The sequence below is a fragment of the Lissotriton helveticus genome, chromosome 5_1 (assembly GCF_964261635.1).
Source record: "Lissotriton helveticus chromosome 5_1, aLisHel1.1, whole genome shotgun sequence".
Classification (NCBI taxonomy): domain Eukaryota; kingdom Metazoa; phylum Chordata; class Amphibia; order Caudata; family Salamandridae; genus Lissotriton; species Lissotriton helveticus.
In genome coordinates this window covers 50,250,695-50,270,798 of record NC_136065.1, presented here as the reverse complement: position 1 = coordinate 50,270,798, position 20,104 = coordinate 50,250,695, and the positions used below count along the sequence as shown (strand labels likewise).

At 41.7% G+C, this 20,104-nt stretch overlaps 1 protein-coding gene and 1 long non-coding RNA gene across 9 annotated transcripts in view; one reads left to right on the top strand and one right to left on the bottom strand.

Annotated features, from left to right (window-relative positions):
• Window positions 1–20,104, bottom strand: part of LOC144754124 (uncharacterized) — a 246,374-nt gene that overhangs the window by 5,599 nt on the left and 220,671 nt on the right. The window contains exon 4 of one of the 2 annotated variants that reach the window (XR_013594666.1): window positions 7,804–8,065. The exons of the other annotated variant lie outside the window; for it this stretch is intronic. This is a non-coding gene — a long non-coding RNA (uncharacterized LOC144754124). Of the gene's footprint in view, window positions 1–7,803; window positions 8,066–20,104 lie in introns of those variants that run through there. 2 annotated transcript variants of the gene reach the window in all.
• The window catches only part of LOC144754122 (butyrophilin subfamily 3 member A3-like), a 600,119-nt gene that overhangs the window by 473,542 nt on the left and 106,473 nt on the right, over window positions 1–20,104 (top strand). For 4 of the 7 annotated variants that reach the window (XM_078641696.1, XM_078641691.1, XM_078641689.1 and 1 more), the window contains 2 exons: window positions 5,903–5,923; window positions 6,654–6,680. The exons of 1 other annotated variant lie outside the window; for it this stretch is intronic. In XM_078641696.1, the coding sequence (XP_078497822.1) occupies window positions 5,903–5,923; window positions 6,654–6,680 (48 nt within the window). The remainder of the gene's footprint in view (window positions 1–5,902; window positions 5,924–6,653; window positions 6,681–20,104) is intronic. 2 more of the 7 variants (XM_078641692.1, XM_078641694.1) reach the window with 2 other exon arrangements.

Genomic DNA, 20,104 nt, shown 5'->3' with positions numbered 1-20,104 from the left:
TTGGATTCCGCAGAATCTCGCTGAGTTTTTGGCCCGCTCTACAGAATTCTTGTTAGTAGAACTCCTTGAGCTCCCCCCAGGTCTATTTCTAAGTATCAGAATTTCATTGTGTGTGTTATTTATGTCATGTATAGCTCTTTTCTTATTGCAATCTTTCAAAATATTGTACAAAATATGTTTCTAGGTGTAATGACCTGTCTCCCTGGGTGTTCTGGTTCCATGTTGGAACCTAGAGCTTGGAACCATGTCACACCAATGTTCCTTGTCTTGTAAATTCCATATGTGTCAGTTGCCAGCTGACTGTTGGTTGAGGCTGAATAAATATTACTTGAGAAACACATCCTGTGGAAATCCTACATTATTACACTGGCGACGTTGGAGGATGGGATCCACTCGTGAAAACTAGCCTCAACAACAGGAGATTAGCTGAATATCAAGAAAAGAACTCACATGTCTGCTGTTTCGATGAAGGGAGATTTATCCACATCTTCAAGGGTCAACCGTGGATCAGCGAAGGAAACGCGGTGAAGAGAGTCCAGGAAGTCGAAAACGCGATGAAAATCGGCAAAGGTAGTCACTTTCAATGTTTTTTTGAAAGGGAATTGAGAAAAAACGGAGTGTGAAAGTGACGTCGATTTTCGTGGGCAATCTCCCTAAGAAAAAAGACCTTTTGGTTGGAGAAAAGTTAGCTGACATCTTTGAATGGGAGCGTTTCAAAAAAGAGAAAAACAAGCGAGATTGGCAACAGAAAGTGACTCGATTGTTTCTTGGCGGCCATTTTGAGTCGGGAGAAAGGAAACAAGCTCGATTTGTCAAAGAAAGAAGCGCTTTGGTTTCGTGGCGGCCATTTTGACTTGGTCTAAAAAAAAATTAAAAAAAAGAAGCTCAACCCACTTTGAAAACAAGACTGAATGTTGGTGAAGGATTAGTGGCGGCCATCTTGAATATTTTTTTCTCTCGTTTTTTTTTCGTTTTTTGTATTTCGAGAAGACTGCAACGTGTGAGGCGGAAGTTTGGCATTGACATTGTAAGAGCACCAATTCTTGTGGTAAAGGAGAACTGAGAGATCTGTCCTACATAAAAAAACGAGTGAGCATGGGAGGAAGAGCGATGTCGGAGGAGCTGATAGAGTAAGTGACACACACTTGAAGTAGTGACGTGAGGTGCTGGAAAGGAGGACCGGACTTGACTCTTTTATTCCTACATTGACATCTTTGAGCCTGTCAACGGTGATGGGCACACCTTAAAGAGGGAAGGGTTGTGGAACATTGTTTTAAAAGTACAAAGGTGAATAAGATTAGAGTATATTAAGTGGAATAGGGGCAGCAAGATGCAGAATGTAACTGCACCCCCTTTCTTTCTAATGGAACCTGGCGAACCACTTATTAGGTGAAAAAAATGGAAGAAAATTTTTGAAAATTACGCAAGGGTGTGTGGTGCAAATTTTAGTGGTGAGAGGAAACATGCCTTATTGATGCATTGTTTAGGCGGAGAAGGCCAGGAGATTTTAGAGACTCTTCCAGTTATCCCACAAGCAGAACAAAGAGGGTTGAATGAGTATGAGGTATGTGCTAGGCAGTTGGATTTACATTATCTTCCTAAAGTGAGTACCATCATGGAAAGGTATTATTTTGGCTTACGAGAGCAGGGCAAGGAAGAGAGTGTTGAAGAGTACATAACTGCACTAAGAAAGTTGGCATCTAGTTGCAAGTTTGGGGGTTTGGTGGAAGAACGAATTAGGGATCAGTTTGTTTTGAGATGTGTGAGTGATAAAATAAGGGAAGAGTTGTGGCTAAAGGATGAACCTGCTCTAGAAGAAGTGGTAGGTATTGCAAAAAGGGTTGAACACATGTTAAAATGCGTTGGAGAACTGAGCAAGGAGAAAAAGGAAGAAAAGCCAAGTAGTTCTTCAACACAAGAAGTGGTGTGTCAGGCTGTAAAGAGAGATGAAGAGAAAAAGAAAAAAGAAGTGTGCGAGGGTGAAAAGTTGAAAGGGGAGATTGAAGGTGGTATTCCTAAAACACAGTCAGGTAAAAATTCACAACACCTTTTCAAGGAACTTGTTATAGATGTGGGAAATATGGGCATATGCAAATGCGAGAGAGTGTCCTGCTCTTAAGTTCAATTGTAATGTGTGTGGTATGAAGGGACACATTGGTAGAAATTGCAGGACAAGAGTTGGGAGAGATATGAGGACTGAGACTAAGTTAGTTAGTTTTCAGATTAATGATGGTGTGGTAGAACATCCTTCTGATTTTGTGTTGATTGGGGAAGCAAGTGTGTTGATGAAGTTTGATTCTTGCTCACATGTTACTCTCATTTCTAACGAAGTGTTTGAAAATGTGATTGGAAAGAAAAAGACTTTGTGTAAACCTGATATTAGACCAACAGGTTATCAACCCATCCCATAAAATAATGGGTTACTTTTTTGACTGCATTGAATATAAAGGGAGGTATGCTGAGGCAAAAATGTATGTGGTAAACAGAGGAGACAACTTGTTAAGTTGGACTCATCAGGCAAGATTGGGTGTGAGTCTCAATCCCAATGCACATCCTGTTATTCAAGTACAGGCTGTAGACAATGGTGAAAACAAGTTCATAAAGAATTTTAAAGAATTGTTCAGTGAAAAACCAGGATGTATAAAGGGCTACAATCACAACATCAAACTGAAGTTGGGTGCGGTGCCTGTTGTTGCTAAAGTAAGGCGCATTCCAATTTGTGTAAAGGATGCTGTGGGTAAAGAGATTGAAAAGTTGTTGTCAACTGGGGTCATACAACCAGTAGAAGCTACTGAATGGCTCGCACCAATTGTGGTCGCGAGGAAGCCTAATAATGAGATTCGGCTGTATGTTGACCTCCGCGCTTTAAATAAGGAGGTTATAGTTGACAAGTACCCTTTGCCAAACATAGAGGAGTTGGTTTCTACACTAGATGGAGCATGCTATTTTACCACCTTGGATATGGCTTCGGCCTATCACCAGGTTCCGTTAAAAGAAGAGTGTCAAGAGCTTACTAGTTTTATCACACCAATGGGCGCATTCAAGTTTTTAAGAATGCCTTTTGGGCTGGTTTCGGCAGCCTCGGTATTCCAGAGAATTATGGAAGATCTGTTCAAAGGAATACCGGGGGTAAGATGTTACCAGGACGATGTGCTTATCTCTGGTAAGAATGAGCAAGAACATGATGAGAGAGTTTGTCTGGTGTTGAAGAAAATGATGGATGTTGGATTAACTCTGCGACAGAGCAAGTGCAAGTTTTGGTGTCAATGAGCTGGATTATTTGGGCCACCACATTTCAAGGAAGGGCATTTGTCCAAAGAAGGATCTTGTTGAAACAATCGAAAAGTTGAAGGAGCCATGTTCAAAAGAGGAGGTGTAATCATTTTTGGGCATGGCAGAGTTCTATAATAAGTTTGTCAGAAATTTCGCAGATAAGACTGTTAATCTTAGGAAAATCATGTGTAAAGGCTCTGTTTTTAATTGGTCTGAGGAGTGTAGCAGAGAGTTTGATCAAGTGAAGATGGATCTGAGGAATGCACCAAATTTGCAGGCGTTTGTTCCAGGGGATCCGACGTTTATTGTAACTGATGCTAGCAGTAAGGGTCTGGGTGCTTTGTTGTTACAGGTGAGGAGAGGCAAAGAGGTCCTAATAGCTTGTGCTTCGAGGTGCTTGAAGGGGGCGGAGTTGAATTACTCTGTCATAGAGAAAGAGGCGCTAGGTATATATTGGGCTGTGAATAAATTCAGGAAGTTTGTTTGGGGTTCCTCCTTTACCGTAAGATCTGATCACAAGCCACTAAAGGAGGTGTTTGAAAAGAAGGGGTTAGACTCAATCTCAGCGAGAATTAGGAGATGGGTAATTTCTTTGCAGGAGTTTGTGTTCAGGTTTGAGTATATTCCAGGAATAACTAATGTTTCGGCTGATTATTTGTCTAGGCTGGTGGATGTTGTAGAGAGTGGTGAGGAAACAGTGGCTGACGATTTGGAGTCTCAGTTAAAGGTGTGTGACGTTACTTTGGGGGCGGTGAAGGAAGATGCTTGGAGAGATGAGCTGAGTAAGGATGAAGATTTAAAGGATGTCATTAAATTGTTGGAAGCTGGAAAGTCTCGTTCTTTAAAGAAACCTTGGTATTTGATTGCTGATGAGTTGGCAGTGGTGGATGGTTTACTCATGAGAGGTACTAGGCTAGTCCCACCTGTTAATGTCAGGAGTGTTTTGGTGGACATGTCCCATGAGGGACACTTGGGGATCTCAAAAACGAAAGAACGTATACGAATGGACTTCTGATGGCCTGGTATTGATTTGTTGGTGGAACGCACCGTTAGGGATTGCTCTTCGTGTCAGGCCAGTGATAAAGTTTTGAGGACAAGGTCTTCTCCAATGGTATGCAGGAGATTACCTAGGTCCCCCTGGGATGAAATTGCAGTTGATATTGTGGGGCCTTTACATGGTGAGCATCAAACTCCATTTATGTTGGTTTTATTGGATTTGTATTCTAGGTGGGTCGAGGTTACTTTGGTAAGGGAGATTACAAGTGAGTCTGTTATTTCTTTTTTAGAGTCTGTATTTAAACGCGAGAGTTTCCCGAACTCCATTCTTTCTGACAATGGGCCTCAATTTTGTTCAGGGAAAGTTGAGGAGTATTTCAGTAGGTGTGGCATTATTCACAAGAGGATTTCTTTGTATCATCCTGAGGCAAATGGTGCTTTGGAGAGACTCAACAAAACTTTGAAGGAAAGCATTCAGTTGGCAAGGGTTAACAATTTGGACTGGAGACTGGAGAAAGGAGTTACAGAACAGAATTTCAGCATATCGTTTCTCTCCCCACTCAACTACAGGAAAAACTCCATTTGAGCTTTTCAAGGGTAGAGCTCCTAACACTTGTTTATGTCCTGCTTGGATGGCTGCAGAGAAGGGTGTGAAAAATAATGATCTGGGTGCATGGAGAGAAAGGGAATTGAATCTACAAAGGAAAAGGAAAATATATGTAGACAGGAGAAATTCTGCAAAGGATTCTAAATTCATGGTGGGGGAGGTAGTAAAGATCAGGGCTCCTGTGGGCTGTCAAAACTGGTCGAAGTTCTCTGTTCCCAGAACCATTGTGAAAATTTTCAAAAATGTTGTAAAGACGGTGGATGGTCGTATCTGGAACAATAGTCGTGTTTCTCACTTTGGGGGAAAAGGGAAATGTGATGACTTTGTTGTTGCTCCTGACCCGGGTTCTAATTATTCTCATAAGAGTGTGAGAGTACGCAGGCCTCCTCTTCACTTGCGTGATTATGTCTAGGTAGTTTCTTCTTTGTTTGTCCTGTTGCCTATTTTATTGCTGGACATGTAAACCTGTTTGGTGGTTAAGAGGTAGAAGTGTAATGACCTGTCTCCCTGGGTGTTCTGGTTCCATGTTGGAACCTAGAGCTTGGAACCATGTCACACCAATGTTCCTTGTCTTGTAAATTCCATATGTGTCAGTTGCCAGCTGACTGTTGGTTGGGGCTGAATAAATATTACTTGAGAAACACATCCTGTGGAAATCCTACTTTATTACACTAGGTGCAATTTTATGCATGCATCATGTAAGTTGATTTTGCGCACATACACAATTTTCTTTCACAGTCCCTGAGATGGTGCACACTGTTTAGGTCTTGTAATGTTCCAAATGCAGATTCATTTGTTCTGTTTAACCCTGCCTGTCAAATGTTCATTGTGGTGGGAAGTTTTCAATCTCATCATTTTTAACATCATACCGCAATGTTTGTGAATAGCTTGAGTTCAGGGAATTACACTCAAACATTGTTGTCGTAATATTCAAGTGTGAAATAACTATTGGAATTTTACCTATGAAATTGTGAATAATGGAGTATAAAATCTGCACAAGTAACACATTTGTTGTCCCTATTTCAGACTCTCTCCAGAAGGACAAAGGTATGTGATATTGCATTGAACGAAGAGTGGGGGAGAACTATATTTTGCTCTATAGAGAGACTATTAGCTAGACTATGTCTCCTATATACAACAACAGAAGTCCTCTATCCAGTGAGTAAGGCAATGCCTACTCTGCACAGCAACACAAAACAAAAAAGGCTCTTTGACGCCAGTTAGAAAATCTTCAGAAATGCCCGCTTTGAAATTCATAACCTATTGTTGTCTGTCAGAGCAGACATATCAATAGAAAGAATGTGAAAATGACAGTAGGGTGTTTAAAAAATAGCTGTAAGGTTTATAAAGTCTGCACATATTGTTTAATACATATCTTAGAAACCTCTTTATAATCTGTATTGAAATTGAATTTACTTCTATTTTACAGACTTCTAACCACTATAGTGCAAGGCAACTAATATGATATACTTCAATATACCATGCCAATGATTGAGGGATTTTAGAAAGATATACTTAATGTAAACATGATGGGTTTGTTTGAAAAGTGTCAAATATATATGGCTTTATGAACAGAAATATTTTATGAATTTCACATTTCAGACATTTTGTTTGGCAAAAAGTGATTGGAATATTTTTAAAAACCCTCCCAGATAGCCAATACAACCGTTTCTGGGTTTTCCTTTATTTGTATAGTTTCAGTGATAGGCAATGTAGAAATCAATTGCACAGCCTCAAAACAAGATTATATTATTCTTCTCTATATATTCTCTGATAGGTGATTTACTAATAAAAGCAGCAAAAGGTAAGTTTATATATTGAGCAAGAATTGATGGATCTTATATAAAAAAAATTCTAGTAAACTCATATTAATTTGATTTTGGGTACACAGACCTTCTCCCAAAAGAAAAAGGTCTTTCTCTCAATATAGCAATTATGATCTCTTTAGGTGGTATTTTGCTGTTACTTTAACAGCAAAACATCAATCCCAGTTCATTTTTTCAAGCTTGGGAGCAGTTTCTGTGGCATGATAATCAGGAACCTTAGTTGCTTCTTGTCTAAAGCTCTAAAATGTGGAAATCCTTCCATGACTAGATGCCAGTTGCCTGAAGTATATTTTTAGAGAGTTATGGCCCCTGGCTATGTTCAATCATTAAAAATGTGAACCTTTGGTACGTACGTTCTTTCCCAAATATCTGTAGAGAAAAAGGACATTATTCAGGGTTTTAAAGCACACAATACTTTTTGGTCATTGTTGATGTACTTATATTTGAAGGAATACATGGATTTTTTAAGGTACATTTCAGAACACACTCAATCAACTTTCCAGGCTCCACCCTGAATTATGCAGCACACCATAGCCCTACAGACAGTAGATTTTTAGCCTTGAGAAAGCCTCAGGCCTGTGTGCCTAAAAGGGCATAACATGTTGACTTCTTTTCCAATGAGGCTCCAAAATATTTTTGTTAGAACTATGAATGTAAAATGTGCAAATAAACAACTGAAAAAATATAAAAGTCACTAAAATTCACAGAAACAAATTTCTTATGAACTTCAAAACACAATATGGACATTGTCAAAAGTGTCTACAACTATAGTACCGACTACCCGATATCTTTTTTTATAATGTACTGTTTTTTGTTTGCTGTTCATGCCATATATAGAGAAGCAGGGAGTGACCCCACTATCCAAGAGACAGGGTATCACAGGTAATAATCAAAGCAAGCTCTCTTGGACCAGATTAAAGAAATATTTTTCTCGAATTTCACTCAACAATATTCCTACTGCCAACTATAAAGACACTTCAGTACCTCACATTGATCACAAACATTGACCCAGAAAACAATTGTAAAAACACAAATATAGAACCTATAACTGTTATTACAAAAACAATGTATTTTTTTTAATTATCAATAGTTCACCATAGAATAAAATTCTCCTTGTTAAAATATATGAGAGACAAATGACACGTGAAACATTAAAAACATCATAGGGTAGTTATCCCAACAAGAATCAATAGAATGTCTAGAGGTCCACTGTTCAGTTATTAGGTAGGACCACGAAAGTTCCTTGGATATAACTCTCAACACACAAAGCGTTTCGGTGTTAACAAAACAGTTTATACGACCACCTTCATCAGGACACGGTTAATAAGTAGTCTCTCCTATTGTTGACACAGTTTTATTGCACCTATTTAAATACACAAAATTTTTAAAATTATAACTATATATTGTTACATCAATCATAGTTATAACTTTCAACCTATGCAGACTCTCTTTACAATGCGTGGTCTCTAGGCAAAAAGAACAAGCATTTGTCAAAGTGTTCTCACAATTGTTTATTTTCGGTGTGTGAGAGCTTCCCTTTGGAAAGTGGGAATGGTCCTGGAACTCTGGCAAACATGGGGTTGTGTACATGAAAGGATTTCCCCAAGAGCAAATATATTTTTCTGGTGGAGAAAAAAGGCAACAAATTCTTCATTATGAAAAAGAAGACCAGTTGTTGGGTAAATACTTTTTAATGTAACTAGTGCCTTCATTTACCTTTATTCTTTTCTTCCTCTTGTGACAGGTAATATCTAAACCCAATGTCAGTTGAGCTCTGAAAATTATCTTATCTGCTTGTAGGAAGAGCTAAAGGAAGAATCATAGACCTTGATTCTCCAAAATACAAGAGGTAGCAGAAGTGACATCTTGCCCTTTAACTTCAGTGACTTCAGTGACATCATAGGAATTGTCATCATATGACCTTTGGCCACAGTCATCCCAGAAAATGACTTCACATGACCTTTGACCGCATGCTATCACAGAAATTGACATACATATTAATAACTGCATAATAAGAGCCATATTAGTAGTTAGTAAGGCACAATGCATTTTTCAAGACTCCTACATTTTAACTAGGGTATCAACATGATATTCCAGAGACTCAGTAATCACATGCCCAGATACAGCCTCTCTATGCCTGAAACAGGTATTTACAGTTACAGCCTAAAACACCTAGACACAGCCATATTATGTCCAACCTTTTATTGCTCACTGGTTCTTGCCAGTATTTAATTGTAATTCAGGTGCTACTCCTTCATCGAATGTTCAGTACAACCTAAGCTCCAGCCTTCATTGCTCAAGTCCAACATCCAGAGCCTGTTACATCAACCCCATCCTTTCAGAAGTGGGGAAGCAAACAGTCCACATGTAACAAATAGAGTACTGGAGACCATCACGGCCTGATTCACAAAGGTAAAGTTAGACCAAAATTTTAACTTTATTACTTTTCGGTATTCACAAAGGTAAGTTACTACTAGTAACTTAACTAAAAGTAAACTTACTAGTAGTAACTTTTCAACTAGTAACTAGTACTAAAGTTACTAGTAGCAACGTTAGACCTATAGTCTTAGTTAGACTTTTGGTCAAACTTTATCTTTGTGAATCAAGCCTTAGACCCAGGTCTAAACTTAGACTTCAGGAGTAAATTTAAACTTGAGGTGTATGTAGGAGAGTAGGGTCTGCTTCCTATGGGTACCCCCACTTTTTGCTGTGATTCTCTGTTTTTTCGACTTTAGTATGGCTGTGGCCCTGCTAATCAGGCCCAGAGCATGGCTGTTCTCTCTCTAAATTGATACCATGTACTTTAGGTACATACCTGATTATTTACTGGGTCACCCTTGTGAGCTCCTGTATAGTGTACCATAGGTACCCAGGGCATAGGTGCACCCTAGGCCTACCAGGGGCTGCAGCATGTATTGTGCCACCCCTGGTTAGCCTACCAAACTGACACCACAGGTCTGTACTTACAGCCTGGGTAAGGTGGTGTAATCACCCCTTACTTAGATATAGTATACCTATATCTATATATACATATAGACACATATTAACCTATAAGTCATTCTTATGGCAGGCCTTGACAATCCTGGAGGCAGAGTGCTTGGTTTTGTGTGAGAGGGTGCCCTAGCATGAGTTGAGCCCCTCTGCAGCTTTCAGAACCATCTCCTTATAGCTGTTCTATGATATAGCCATACCATATACTCTTCAGTGCATTATAACCCTTGCGGTTAATGCTAACTTTGGTTTGGCTTTATCAAAACATGTCGTATAAGGTGTCAAACACTTTGAAATTCTACCCCCCTGCCAGTTCTGGCGGCGGGGATAGCATTTCACCCTTCTAGAGGGAGAAGCCATGTAGTTACTGGTTTACCCGGTTAAAGTTAAACAGAGCCTCAGCATCACAAAATGGATGCTGCTGCCAAAGACACAAGTCTGCCCTCCAGCTGCTGGACAAAACTCCGGCAGGGGAGGCCTGGACAATAGGTTTCTTGTCCAGAGAGGTGTTAGCCCCTCCCCAGACAGGCTTTAGTGTATTGGGGCAGGGTGGGTTGCATTCAGTGAATGCTTTTCAGACACTGCCTGGGGCACACAAGGTGCTCCATGCATTTCCCAGTTCAAACCGGTTGCTAGGGCACTCAGCCCCAGCTCTGGCATGAAACTGGACAAAGGGGAAGGGGTGTAACCACCCCCTCCCCAGGTCCACCCATAGGAGGGACCTTGGAGTTAGTCCTACCCCTAAACCTGCTATAAGTATAGAACACCAGTCCCTAGGACTCTAGATTACCCTGGACGAAACTCTGCAACATATATCCTGGACCTTCGACATTCAATATCGACTGGAAGACAGAAGAAATCTCCCTTGTGGTCAAGGAGTGACCACCCTGTTCAAACAGGCACCAACTGCATCTTTGCCGGTCTGCATTTTCGAGGCTCCCGCTGGATCCCGAAGAATCAGGTCATGGACTTCCAGACATCTCTCACGCGTGCTCCCAGCAAAGCTGAGACCTGTGGTGGACACGAGAGACGTGGGACCGGAACTCCAGGAAAACCAGCATATTGCAACCTGCGCCTACTTCCCGAGGTATCCCGAAGTTGTGCATTGGGGTGCTTGAAGCCCCCGCCTGAGCAACTTTTGCACTGAAGCTCAGAGGCCCACACTCCACGAGTGTCCCATGGACCCGCTGTGTGCATTTCAGCTTGACGCGTCTTCGCAGTTCCTAGTCCGTTGGCTAGTGAGATAACCAGGAAGACCAATCTTGAAACTACTTTGCTTTCTTGGTTGCTCCAGGCTTTCTCCAGCTTCCCTGCAAAGGAGAAGCGCCCCAGACCTTGCTGGTCTGCACCGAAGCCAATCTCGACCTCTTGCGTGGATTGCGTTTCCCAAGGCTTGTTGGGTCCAATCCGGATACCAACACCGCAGTCAACTAGATCCTTTGTGGTACATCTCGAATACAGCTCCTGGTCATCGTCAACACCTCCTGGTCCTCAGGGCTGAAGAGACAAACTTCACCTTTTCACCTGAAATCACCCGACATCTGGTGGCATCTTCCTATCGCCGCCCTGGTCACTGGCTAGTTATGTTATGTTATGTTAGGGGGAGTCTTGTAGAGTGCTCAGCTACTCGGGCAGAGTGTCCCGGCGCTGTCAGACCTGTCGGGCCACAAACACCAGAAATCGCAGAGAGCTACTGACCAAAACAACCAAGTTTTGAGCTCCTTCCTGAAGGAGAGCAGGTTATCTAACTTCCTCAGAGACAGAGGCAGTTTGTTCCACCATTGGGGTGCCAGAAGTTTGAAAGAGTGTCCCCCAATGCGTGCTCGTCTGATTGCCGGGACAGTAGCCAACGCTAAGGAGGCGGAACGTAGGGATCTGGAAGGATGGTAGAAGAAAATTATTTTCCTTAAATAGAAAGCACCAGTGCCATGAAGAGCTTTAAATGCCATGGTAAGAGTATTAAAAAGGATGCGATTACGCACTGGCAGCCAATGGAGTGAGTTTAAAAGCACCGAAGTTTTGGACCTACGACTGAGGCCAAAGATTGCTTGCGCTGCTGCATTTTGGACAGTCTGCAGTCGGGTGAGGAGATACTCCGGGAGGCCTAAATATAAAACATTGGCATAATCCAGCCGTGACCCGATCAAGGCCTGTACCGTGATCCTCCTATGGGCAGTGACAGGAAGGGAAGGAATTTCCTAAGAATTTTTAGCAGGCCAAAACATTGTCCCACTAAATCCAAGATCTGGGGTTTAAGAGTGAGCCCATTGTCCACTTTCACACCCATGTTTTTTGCCATGGAGGTGGCAGCTGATGGAGGGAACATATCAGCAGGCCACCAGGATTTCCAGTCGGCGTCCGGGGGGCAGTCAAAAAAGAGAACCTCTGATTTGTCAGAGTTGCACTATAGTTGATTCGATTGGCACCAAGCGAAAACGGCCACGAGGCAGCTCTTGATGTTGTCGCCGTTAAAAGCAGTGTTTTTATTACAAGTAAAGAGAAGCTGCGTGTCATCAGCATATGACACAATCTGGGCTCCAAAAGACTCAACCAGTGCTGCCAAGGAGGACATATATATATTAAAAGGAGTAGGACTCAGAATTGATCCTTGAGGGACTCCCACTTCCAGAGGTGGAACCGGAACTGAGAATGGTGGGGCCCAGATTGCTTGTTGGCGGTCAGATAGAAAAGACACAAACCAACTGAATACCGCCCCTCTCAGACCAATCTCCTGGAGTCTTAGAAGTAGACGGCTGTGAGGGACGGTATCGAACGCCGCCGATAGGTTGAGCAGGACCAGCATCGCCTTCCCTCCGTTGTCCAGAACCTCCTTAATAGACTCAGTAACCTCCAGCAGCGCCGTTTCCGTACTCATATTGGAACGGAAACCGGACTGAGTGTAATGGAGAATATCATGAGCCTCAAGAAAATTGGAGAGGGAGGAATGGACATGCTTTTCCACGACCTTAGCAAAGGCCGGAAGAAGCGAAATTGGATGATAGTTAGCATGGGCGAGGGTGCCAAGGTTGGGTTTTTTCAAAAGAGGGAGGATATGAGCCTTTTTCCAGGAACTAGGGACAATGCCCGTGTTGAGAGAGTGATTGAGGACCGGATTAATTATGGGATTGATGACATGCGCTATCTTGGCAAGGAACTTAGCAGGGCAAGGGTCCGTCGGCGACCCAGATTTTAGTTTGGATAAAAGTTCCAATGATGCTTGTGAGGAAAGGGGAGGAAAATTAGTGAGCAAATTACGCTCAGAAAGATAGGAAGGGGCGTGGGAGAAGGAGCTAGGATCACCTGTTGGGCATGTCATCTTGAATGAAGCCTGGATGTTTTTAATTTTACTAGCAAAAAATTAGCCAATTGTTTAATCCAGAGTTCCGAAGGAGAAAATTTGGATATTGAGGTTAAAGGGGAGGTCAATTCCTTGACTATAACAAAGATTTCCTTGCTAGTGTTAGCAGCTGCTTCAATTCTTTTAGCATAATAAAATTCCTTGTGATAGATTTTAATGCGGTCCCTGCATGCCTCCTTTAGTGGCACATCATAGTTCCTGCGCCATGCTCTCTCAGCTTTCTTACAGAGCCTTCTACTTTCGTGTAATGCCGGAGTAATCCAGGGAGCAGAGGCACGTGAATTGTTTTTTGCGGCCAATGGAGAGAGGTACCAGCTCATCAAGGCGGTGCGTAAGCCAGGTCTGAAAAAGTTCTAAATCAGCCTCCAGATCGCCAGTGAGCTGGCACGGGTGCGAGGCAAGAGATTGAGCTAGAATGTCAGACGACACTCGATGGTAGGAGCGGGTGGCAGATGGCTGCAGACTAGGACCACTGTTGGTCGATTTGAGCACGCGCAGGATATCAAAATTCACTAAATAGTGATCAGACCACACCACAGGTAGAGGAGGGGCCGAGGCGATTGGAATATTAGAAAAAAATTGATCAAATATGTGGCCTTTATTGTGGGTGGCAGTACTAAGATAAGGGATCGGCCCAAATGGATTAGTGACGTCGAGGAGCTTAATGGTATCTACCGCGTCTGCCACATCCATATGGATGTTGAAGTCCCCCAGAAGCAAGCAGTGTTTAAACTTCATAATTAATGAGGAGACAGCCACATGAAGTTCCTCGTAGAAAGAGCCGGCATGGCCCGGTGGCCTATAAACTAGTAACCCAGAACATGAGTGATGGGGTGAAAAAGATAGGCAGAAGCCTAGGGACTCCGCCCCCTGAATATCTTCTGTAGGAACAATTGAGCAAGTGTAGCGGCTATCCACCACAATTGCATCTCCTCCACCCTTGCCCTTTGCCCGGTCCCTTCTAAGAATATAGTAGTTCTGGGGGAGAGCATTGAATAAGTCGGGACTAGAGGAATCTCCCATCCAAGTCTCCGTCAAAAAGAGACACGCGGGCTTGGACTCTGTTAATAAGTTAAAAAGATCAAGAGCATGTTTGCCCAACGACCGCGTGTTGAGGAGCATACATGGGAGATTCTTTTGGAGGTTTTCCCCGGACTGGTCTGGGACAATGGGATTAAAGGAACCCGAAATGTCTTTACTAGGTGAACCAATAAAAGGTGTCCATCCGCAGCTGGAACAGCGAAAGACACCCTTCAAGCTATCGGGGGACACCGGACAACAACAACCAATGTTGTCCCTTACTGTTTTTAAATGCTCTGACTCATAGATGAGCAAGTTATCGGTGGAAATTCTATAGGATCCATCCACCTGCCCGGCACCCGACGCCTCCGGGACGCTGACGGGTGCAGACGGGCTTTCTTTTGGCGCTCTTTCGGCGCGTTGGAGGTGCGTCCGCTGATCGCACCCACTGCGCGGAGACATGACCATTGTCCTTTATAGTGACGCCGAGAGTGTCACAAAGACTAGCCTGTCCCCCTATGTACCTTCCCAAGATAGCCGCTTGAATTTATCGGCTGCCTCTGAGGTCGAGTATCAACTCATTGCCTACTCGGCTGAGTGGGGAGATCGCGGCACAGAGAATTAAAAGGTGAGCAAATTGCCAACAGAAATGAAGTTAAAAATACACTGCAACAAACAAACACAGCTTCCGGCTTCCGCCTCAGGAGTAAAGTAGGTCTGCTGCCTTCGTGCTGGAAACGCCCTTTATAGTGACGCCGAGCGCGTCACAAAGACTAGCCTGTCCCCCAAGGTAAACAATCTTTACAACAAAACTTTTTCCACGCAGTACCTTTACAAACAGGTTTTACAACGAAAGCCATTACAACGACTTGCGCTGGAGGGCGCTCTAGGATAGGGAATAGTTTAATTACTATCCAACACCTTCCCTACTATACACGGGGACTGAAGTTGGAATAGTAAATTAAACTATTCACTATCCAGCGCCCCCAACGCAAGTCGTTGTAACGACTTGCGTTGTAAAACCTGCATTGTAAAGGCTTGCGTGAAAAAAGCATGCGTTGTAACGACATACATCCGTCCCCCTATGTACCTTCCCAAGATGGCCGCTTGAATTTAACGGCTGCCTCTGAGGTCGAGTATCAACTCAGCGTCTACCCGGCTGAGTGGGGAGATTGCGGCGCAGACTCTGTCTCCTCTGCTTTCAGGTTCTTCACATCTCCGATCCACCCTTGGATCTACCCAGACACTTTTCGTCTGGTCGCCTACAGCACTTCTTTGCAGCTCTCCATTGGCATCGACTACGAAACCCGACACGAAAAGACACCTATGCACCCGGCTTCCCTGGGTGAGGTAACACGAGTACTCCGGTGCTCCCGTGGGTATTGATTCTCTAAGTGTCCCAGTCTAAAAGGGTTCCATCGCAGTTCACCTCCTTGTACCCTTAATCTTTAAAATTGTAACTTGTTCGTTCTCCATAGAAAGTCAATGGTAACCCGCAGCTGTGTTTAGATACTGCACGCGTCTCCCGTGGGCCTCCTACATCCTAACCTTTGGTTGTTCCTAGAAGCCCCAGCAATTCCCCAGGCCCTAGGCCTGCTTTCTATTCCCCATGTGGTTCTTATACCACTATTTTAGTATATGGTTTGTGAGGCCCCTAGGACAAAACATATACTGTGCAACTTATCGTATGCTAATTAAGTTCCTTGTATTGTACTTTTACCTCTGACCTCATAAAGAGTGCAGAGGGGTTGTGTTTAGAATAAATACATATATATTTGATATATATACCTTGAGTGGTGTGCTTTCATTTGGTACTCATGAGATTATAAATGGTAAAACAACTTGCTTAACTCGTCTCCAAGTCTTAGCCTGAGGGCTGCTCTCCACAGCTACCACAAGGATAGCTTTCTATATGGTTGACTTTATAACCTACCATCAATAAGGGTCGATTGGACTGGTTCAAGGTGCTGACTGGAATAGTGGACATCCTATACCAGGCCAACTTCTCACATTGGTGTACAGCGGGTGGGATAAGAGCTTGCACTTGTTTTACCAAATAATCTTGAGAATATCGTTTGAAAAATCACATTAAGGTACCTGTAGGTACATATAAATCAAGACGTATAATACATAAGTTCTACTGAACTTAGAAGTTGTAGGTGGTAAGGGCTTAGCACACCCTGACTACAACTTCTAGAGAGGTTCTAGTAGGTAACATGTAGTGTAGGTAGGTGCACACACCACACCTCACTAGTCATGGCTTTAAAGGCAGGAGCTAGTGCCTCTCGGCCAGATGTCAGCAAAGAGCAGACATCTAAATATGACACATTCACTTTCCAAGAATTGAGAGGATTGTGTGCCATAAGAAAATTAGAGCAAGGACAGAGTCCCACCACCCAACACCTGATAGATATGTTAGTGGCAGATGACTTAGCAAAAGCATCAGATGCAGATACTCAGGCTAATAGGGATGGGGGCCATCCATCATCAGAAGAGGATACTAGTGGGGCTCCCCACCAGGACTCTGATGATGATGATGATGAAGACCAGAATGTGGTTCCTGAAACCCATATGGAAGACACAGGACTACCTGGAGATGGAGATGGCCACAGTGGACCTTTCTTCATCCCCCCAAGTAGGCCTACTGGTGTACCTAGAAGACAGAGATCTCTCTCAGGAGAATCGCACCATTCTGGTTCATCAATAGGGCCCACTGCCTCATCTCACAGGAGGAAAACATCCCCTGAGAGAAGAGAGCATGAAGCTAGAATGAGAGAGGTCAAGCTTAGGATCAAGAGGCAAGAAGTTGCCCTTGAAAAAGAGACTCTAGCTCTTAAAAGAGAGAGAAAATTAGCAGGCTTAGAGCCCTCTGGTGGCAGCAAAATCCCTAGTGGTAGATAGGGATAGGTCTTATGACCATAAAAACCTAAGCAAGATTGTCCCTCCCTACCAGAGTGGGGATAACATCCACAAATGGATAACTGCTTTGGAGAGGGCCTGCAAAGTACAGGAGGTACCCCGGAGTAAGTAGGCAGCAATCTTGTGGCTCTCCTTTGCAGTCAAATGAAGAGACAAGCTCCTCACTATCAGAGAAGAGGATGCTGACAATTACAAGGTCCTGAAGAGTGCTCTAATAAATGGGTTTGGCCTAACCACTGAGCAGTATAGGTTGCTGTTCAGAGACACCCAGAAGACACAGACTCAGGACTGGACAGACTTTGTAAATTGTGCTACTAAGGCTCTGGAAGGCTGGTTACTGGGCAATAAAGTAAGTGACTATACAGGACTGTATAACCTTATAATGAGAGAACAGATTCTAAATAATTGTCAGAACCAGTTATTGCATCAACACCTGGTTGACTCTGATTTGACCTCTCCACAAGAATTGGGAAGAGGGCAGACAAATGGGTCAGAACCAGGGTGTAGCAGAAGGTACAGAACCAAGGTGGTGACCAGAAGAAGCAAGACCAAAAGGGTGGGGAGAAAGCAAAAGACCGGAAGTCTTCTCAAGGTCCCCAAAAAGCTTCTAATGGCGAGGGTGCTCAACAATCCAAAAAGAAAGAAGGCCCAAAGAAACCCTGGTGCAAGATTTGTAACGTTAATTCTCACTGGACCAGTGATTTCACCAAAAAGGAGATAGCTCCAGCCACTATTGCCCCTAAGGTAACTGTTCCCCCTAGTTCAGCTCCACGTGGTGGTTCTCAACAGAAGGGTGTAGTAGGGTTAACCTGGGAACTGAGATGGACTCTGGCATAGTCAGAGTACCAACTCAAGCTGTTTTGATCGGTACACAGACAAAATATCGAAAATAAAATATCGATATGCAATAATATCGATGTTTTAATATCGATGGTACAGTATATCGATGTGCCATAATATCGACAGACAGAATATCGAGATTAAGGTATGTATGTTAGTAATATCGAAATTTTGTTGTTTAGTGCTATGTATTTTATTTTGTTGTTTATATGTTTGCTAAATATGTTTAGAAATGTATGTTTGAAAATTAGTCATTTTGTCAACATTTTGCGTTTTAGTATTAGAGCGGGTTGTGGGTTTATAGGGGAATAGGGTGGGAAGTAATTTAATAATAATTAATTAATTAATATATGTTTGTACATATTTTTAATTAATAATTAATTGGTAATTAATTAATATTCATTAGTTAATTAATTAATATAATTTTGTACATATTTTTCATTAATAATTAATTGGTAATTAATTAATATTAATTAGTTAATTGATTAATATAAATTTGTACATATTTTTATTTAATAATTTATTGGTAATTAATTAATATTAATTAGTTAATTAATTAATATAATTTTGTACTTATTTTTAATTAATAATGAATTCGGAATTAATTATTATTAATTAGTTAATTACATTAATTAGATTAATATTTTTAATATATAATTTTTTATTGTTAATTAATTATTTGGGAAAAATTAATATTAATTAGTAAATTAAATTAATTATAGCTAATGTGCTAATATATTTACTTTATTGTTATTGTTAATTAATAATTAATTGGTAATTATATAATGTTAATTAATTTTGGGTAAAGGGGTATTTTTAGGGTTCAGGGTCAGTTTTCAGTTCTTGGGTAAAGGAGTATTTTTGGGGTTCAGGGTCAGTTTTCAGTTTTTGGGTAAAGGGGTATTTTTAGGGTTCAGGGTCAGTTTTCAGTTTTTGGGTAAAGGGGTATTTTTAGGGTTCAGGGTCAGTTTTCAGTTCTTGGGTAAAGGAGTATTTTTAGGGTTCAGGGTCAGTTTTCAGTTCTTGGGTAAAGGAGTATTTTTAGGGTTCAGGGTCAGTTTTCAGTTCTTGGGTAAAGGAGTATTTTTGGGGTTCAGGGTCAGTTTTCAGTTTTTGGGTAAAGGGGTATTTTTAGGGTTCAGGGTCAGTTTTCAGTTTTTGGGTAAAGGGGTATTTTTAGGGTTCAGGGTCAGTTTTCAGTTTTTGGGTAAAGGGGTATTTTTAGGGTTCAGGGTCAGTTTTCAGTTTTTGGGTAAAGGGGTATTTTTAGGGTTCAGGGTCAGTTTTCAGTTCTTGGGTAAAGGGGTATTTATAGGGTTCAGGGTCAGTTTTCAGTTTTTGGGTAAAGGGGTATTTTTAGGGTTCAGGGTCAGTTTTGGGTTTTTGGGATACAGGGGTATTTTTAGGGTTCAGGGTCAGTTTTGGGTTTTTGGGGTACAGGCGTAAAGGGTAAAAATAAAATAAATTTAAATTTAATTTAAATCAATTAAATGAAATTAAAAGAAATAAAATTACTTTAAATTATTACATTTTTAATTTATTTTAAATGTATATGTATTACTTTTATTTATTTAATTATGTTTTAATGTTTTTATTAATATTTGTTAAATTATATGTATTTTAACATTATTTTTACATTATTATTAATACATTTAAAAAAACGATATTTTTAATTTCGATATTTTTGTACTACGATATTATTTTTTCGATATTTTTGTACTTACCTTTATGAAGATAGGATCCCGATATTATTGTCCTCGATATTTTTGCTCCGATATTTTTGTACGTCGATATTGTGAATCTCGATATTTTGTCAGACATTCGTTTTGATCTGTGATGGAGGCATGGATTTGTCCTTCTCTGTGAGTCCCAATAACTTGGGCAAGTACAGACAAACTCCTTTAGTCAATGAGAAAAAGGCTCAGGCCTTCAGGGATACAGCTTCCAGTGTCACAATGGTGATACCTGACTTTGTGGACCCTGGACAGATTGTAATTGGTGAAACCTACCAAGTGACCAATGCGAGCAATGTCTCTACCACACATAGTATGGCAGTTGTTAATTTCTCCTGGAGAGGGGTAACTGGCCTTAAGAATGTTGTTGTTAGTTCAGACCTCCCTGTAGAATGTTTGCTTGGCAATGACCTAGAGGCTTCAGCCTGGTCTGAAGTGGAGTTTAGGACACATGCAGAAATGTTAGGTATCTCAGCACATGTTCTTGCAGTGACTAGGTCACAGGTCAAAAATTGCAACACTATACAGGCACTGGATTCTG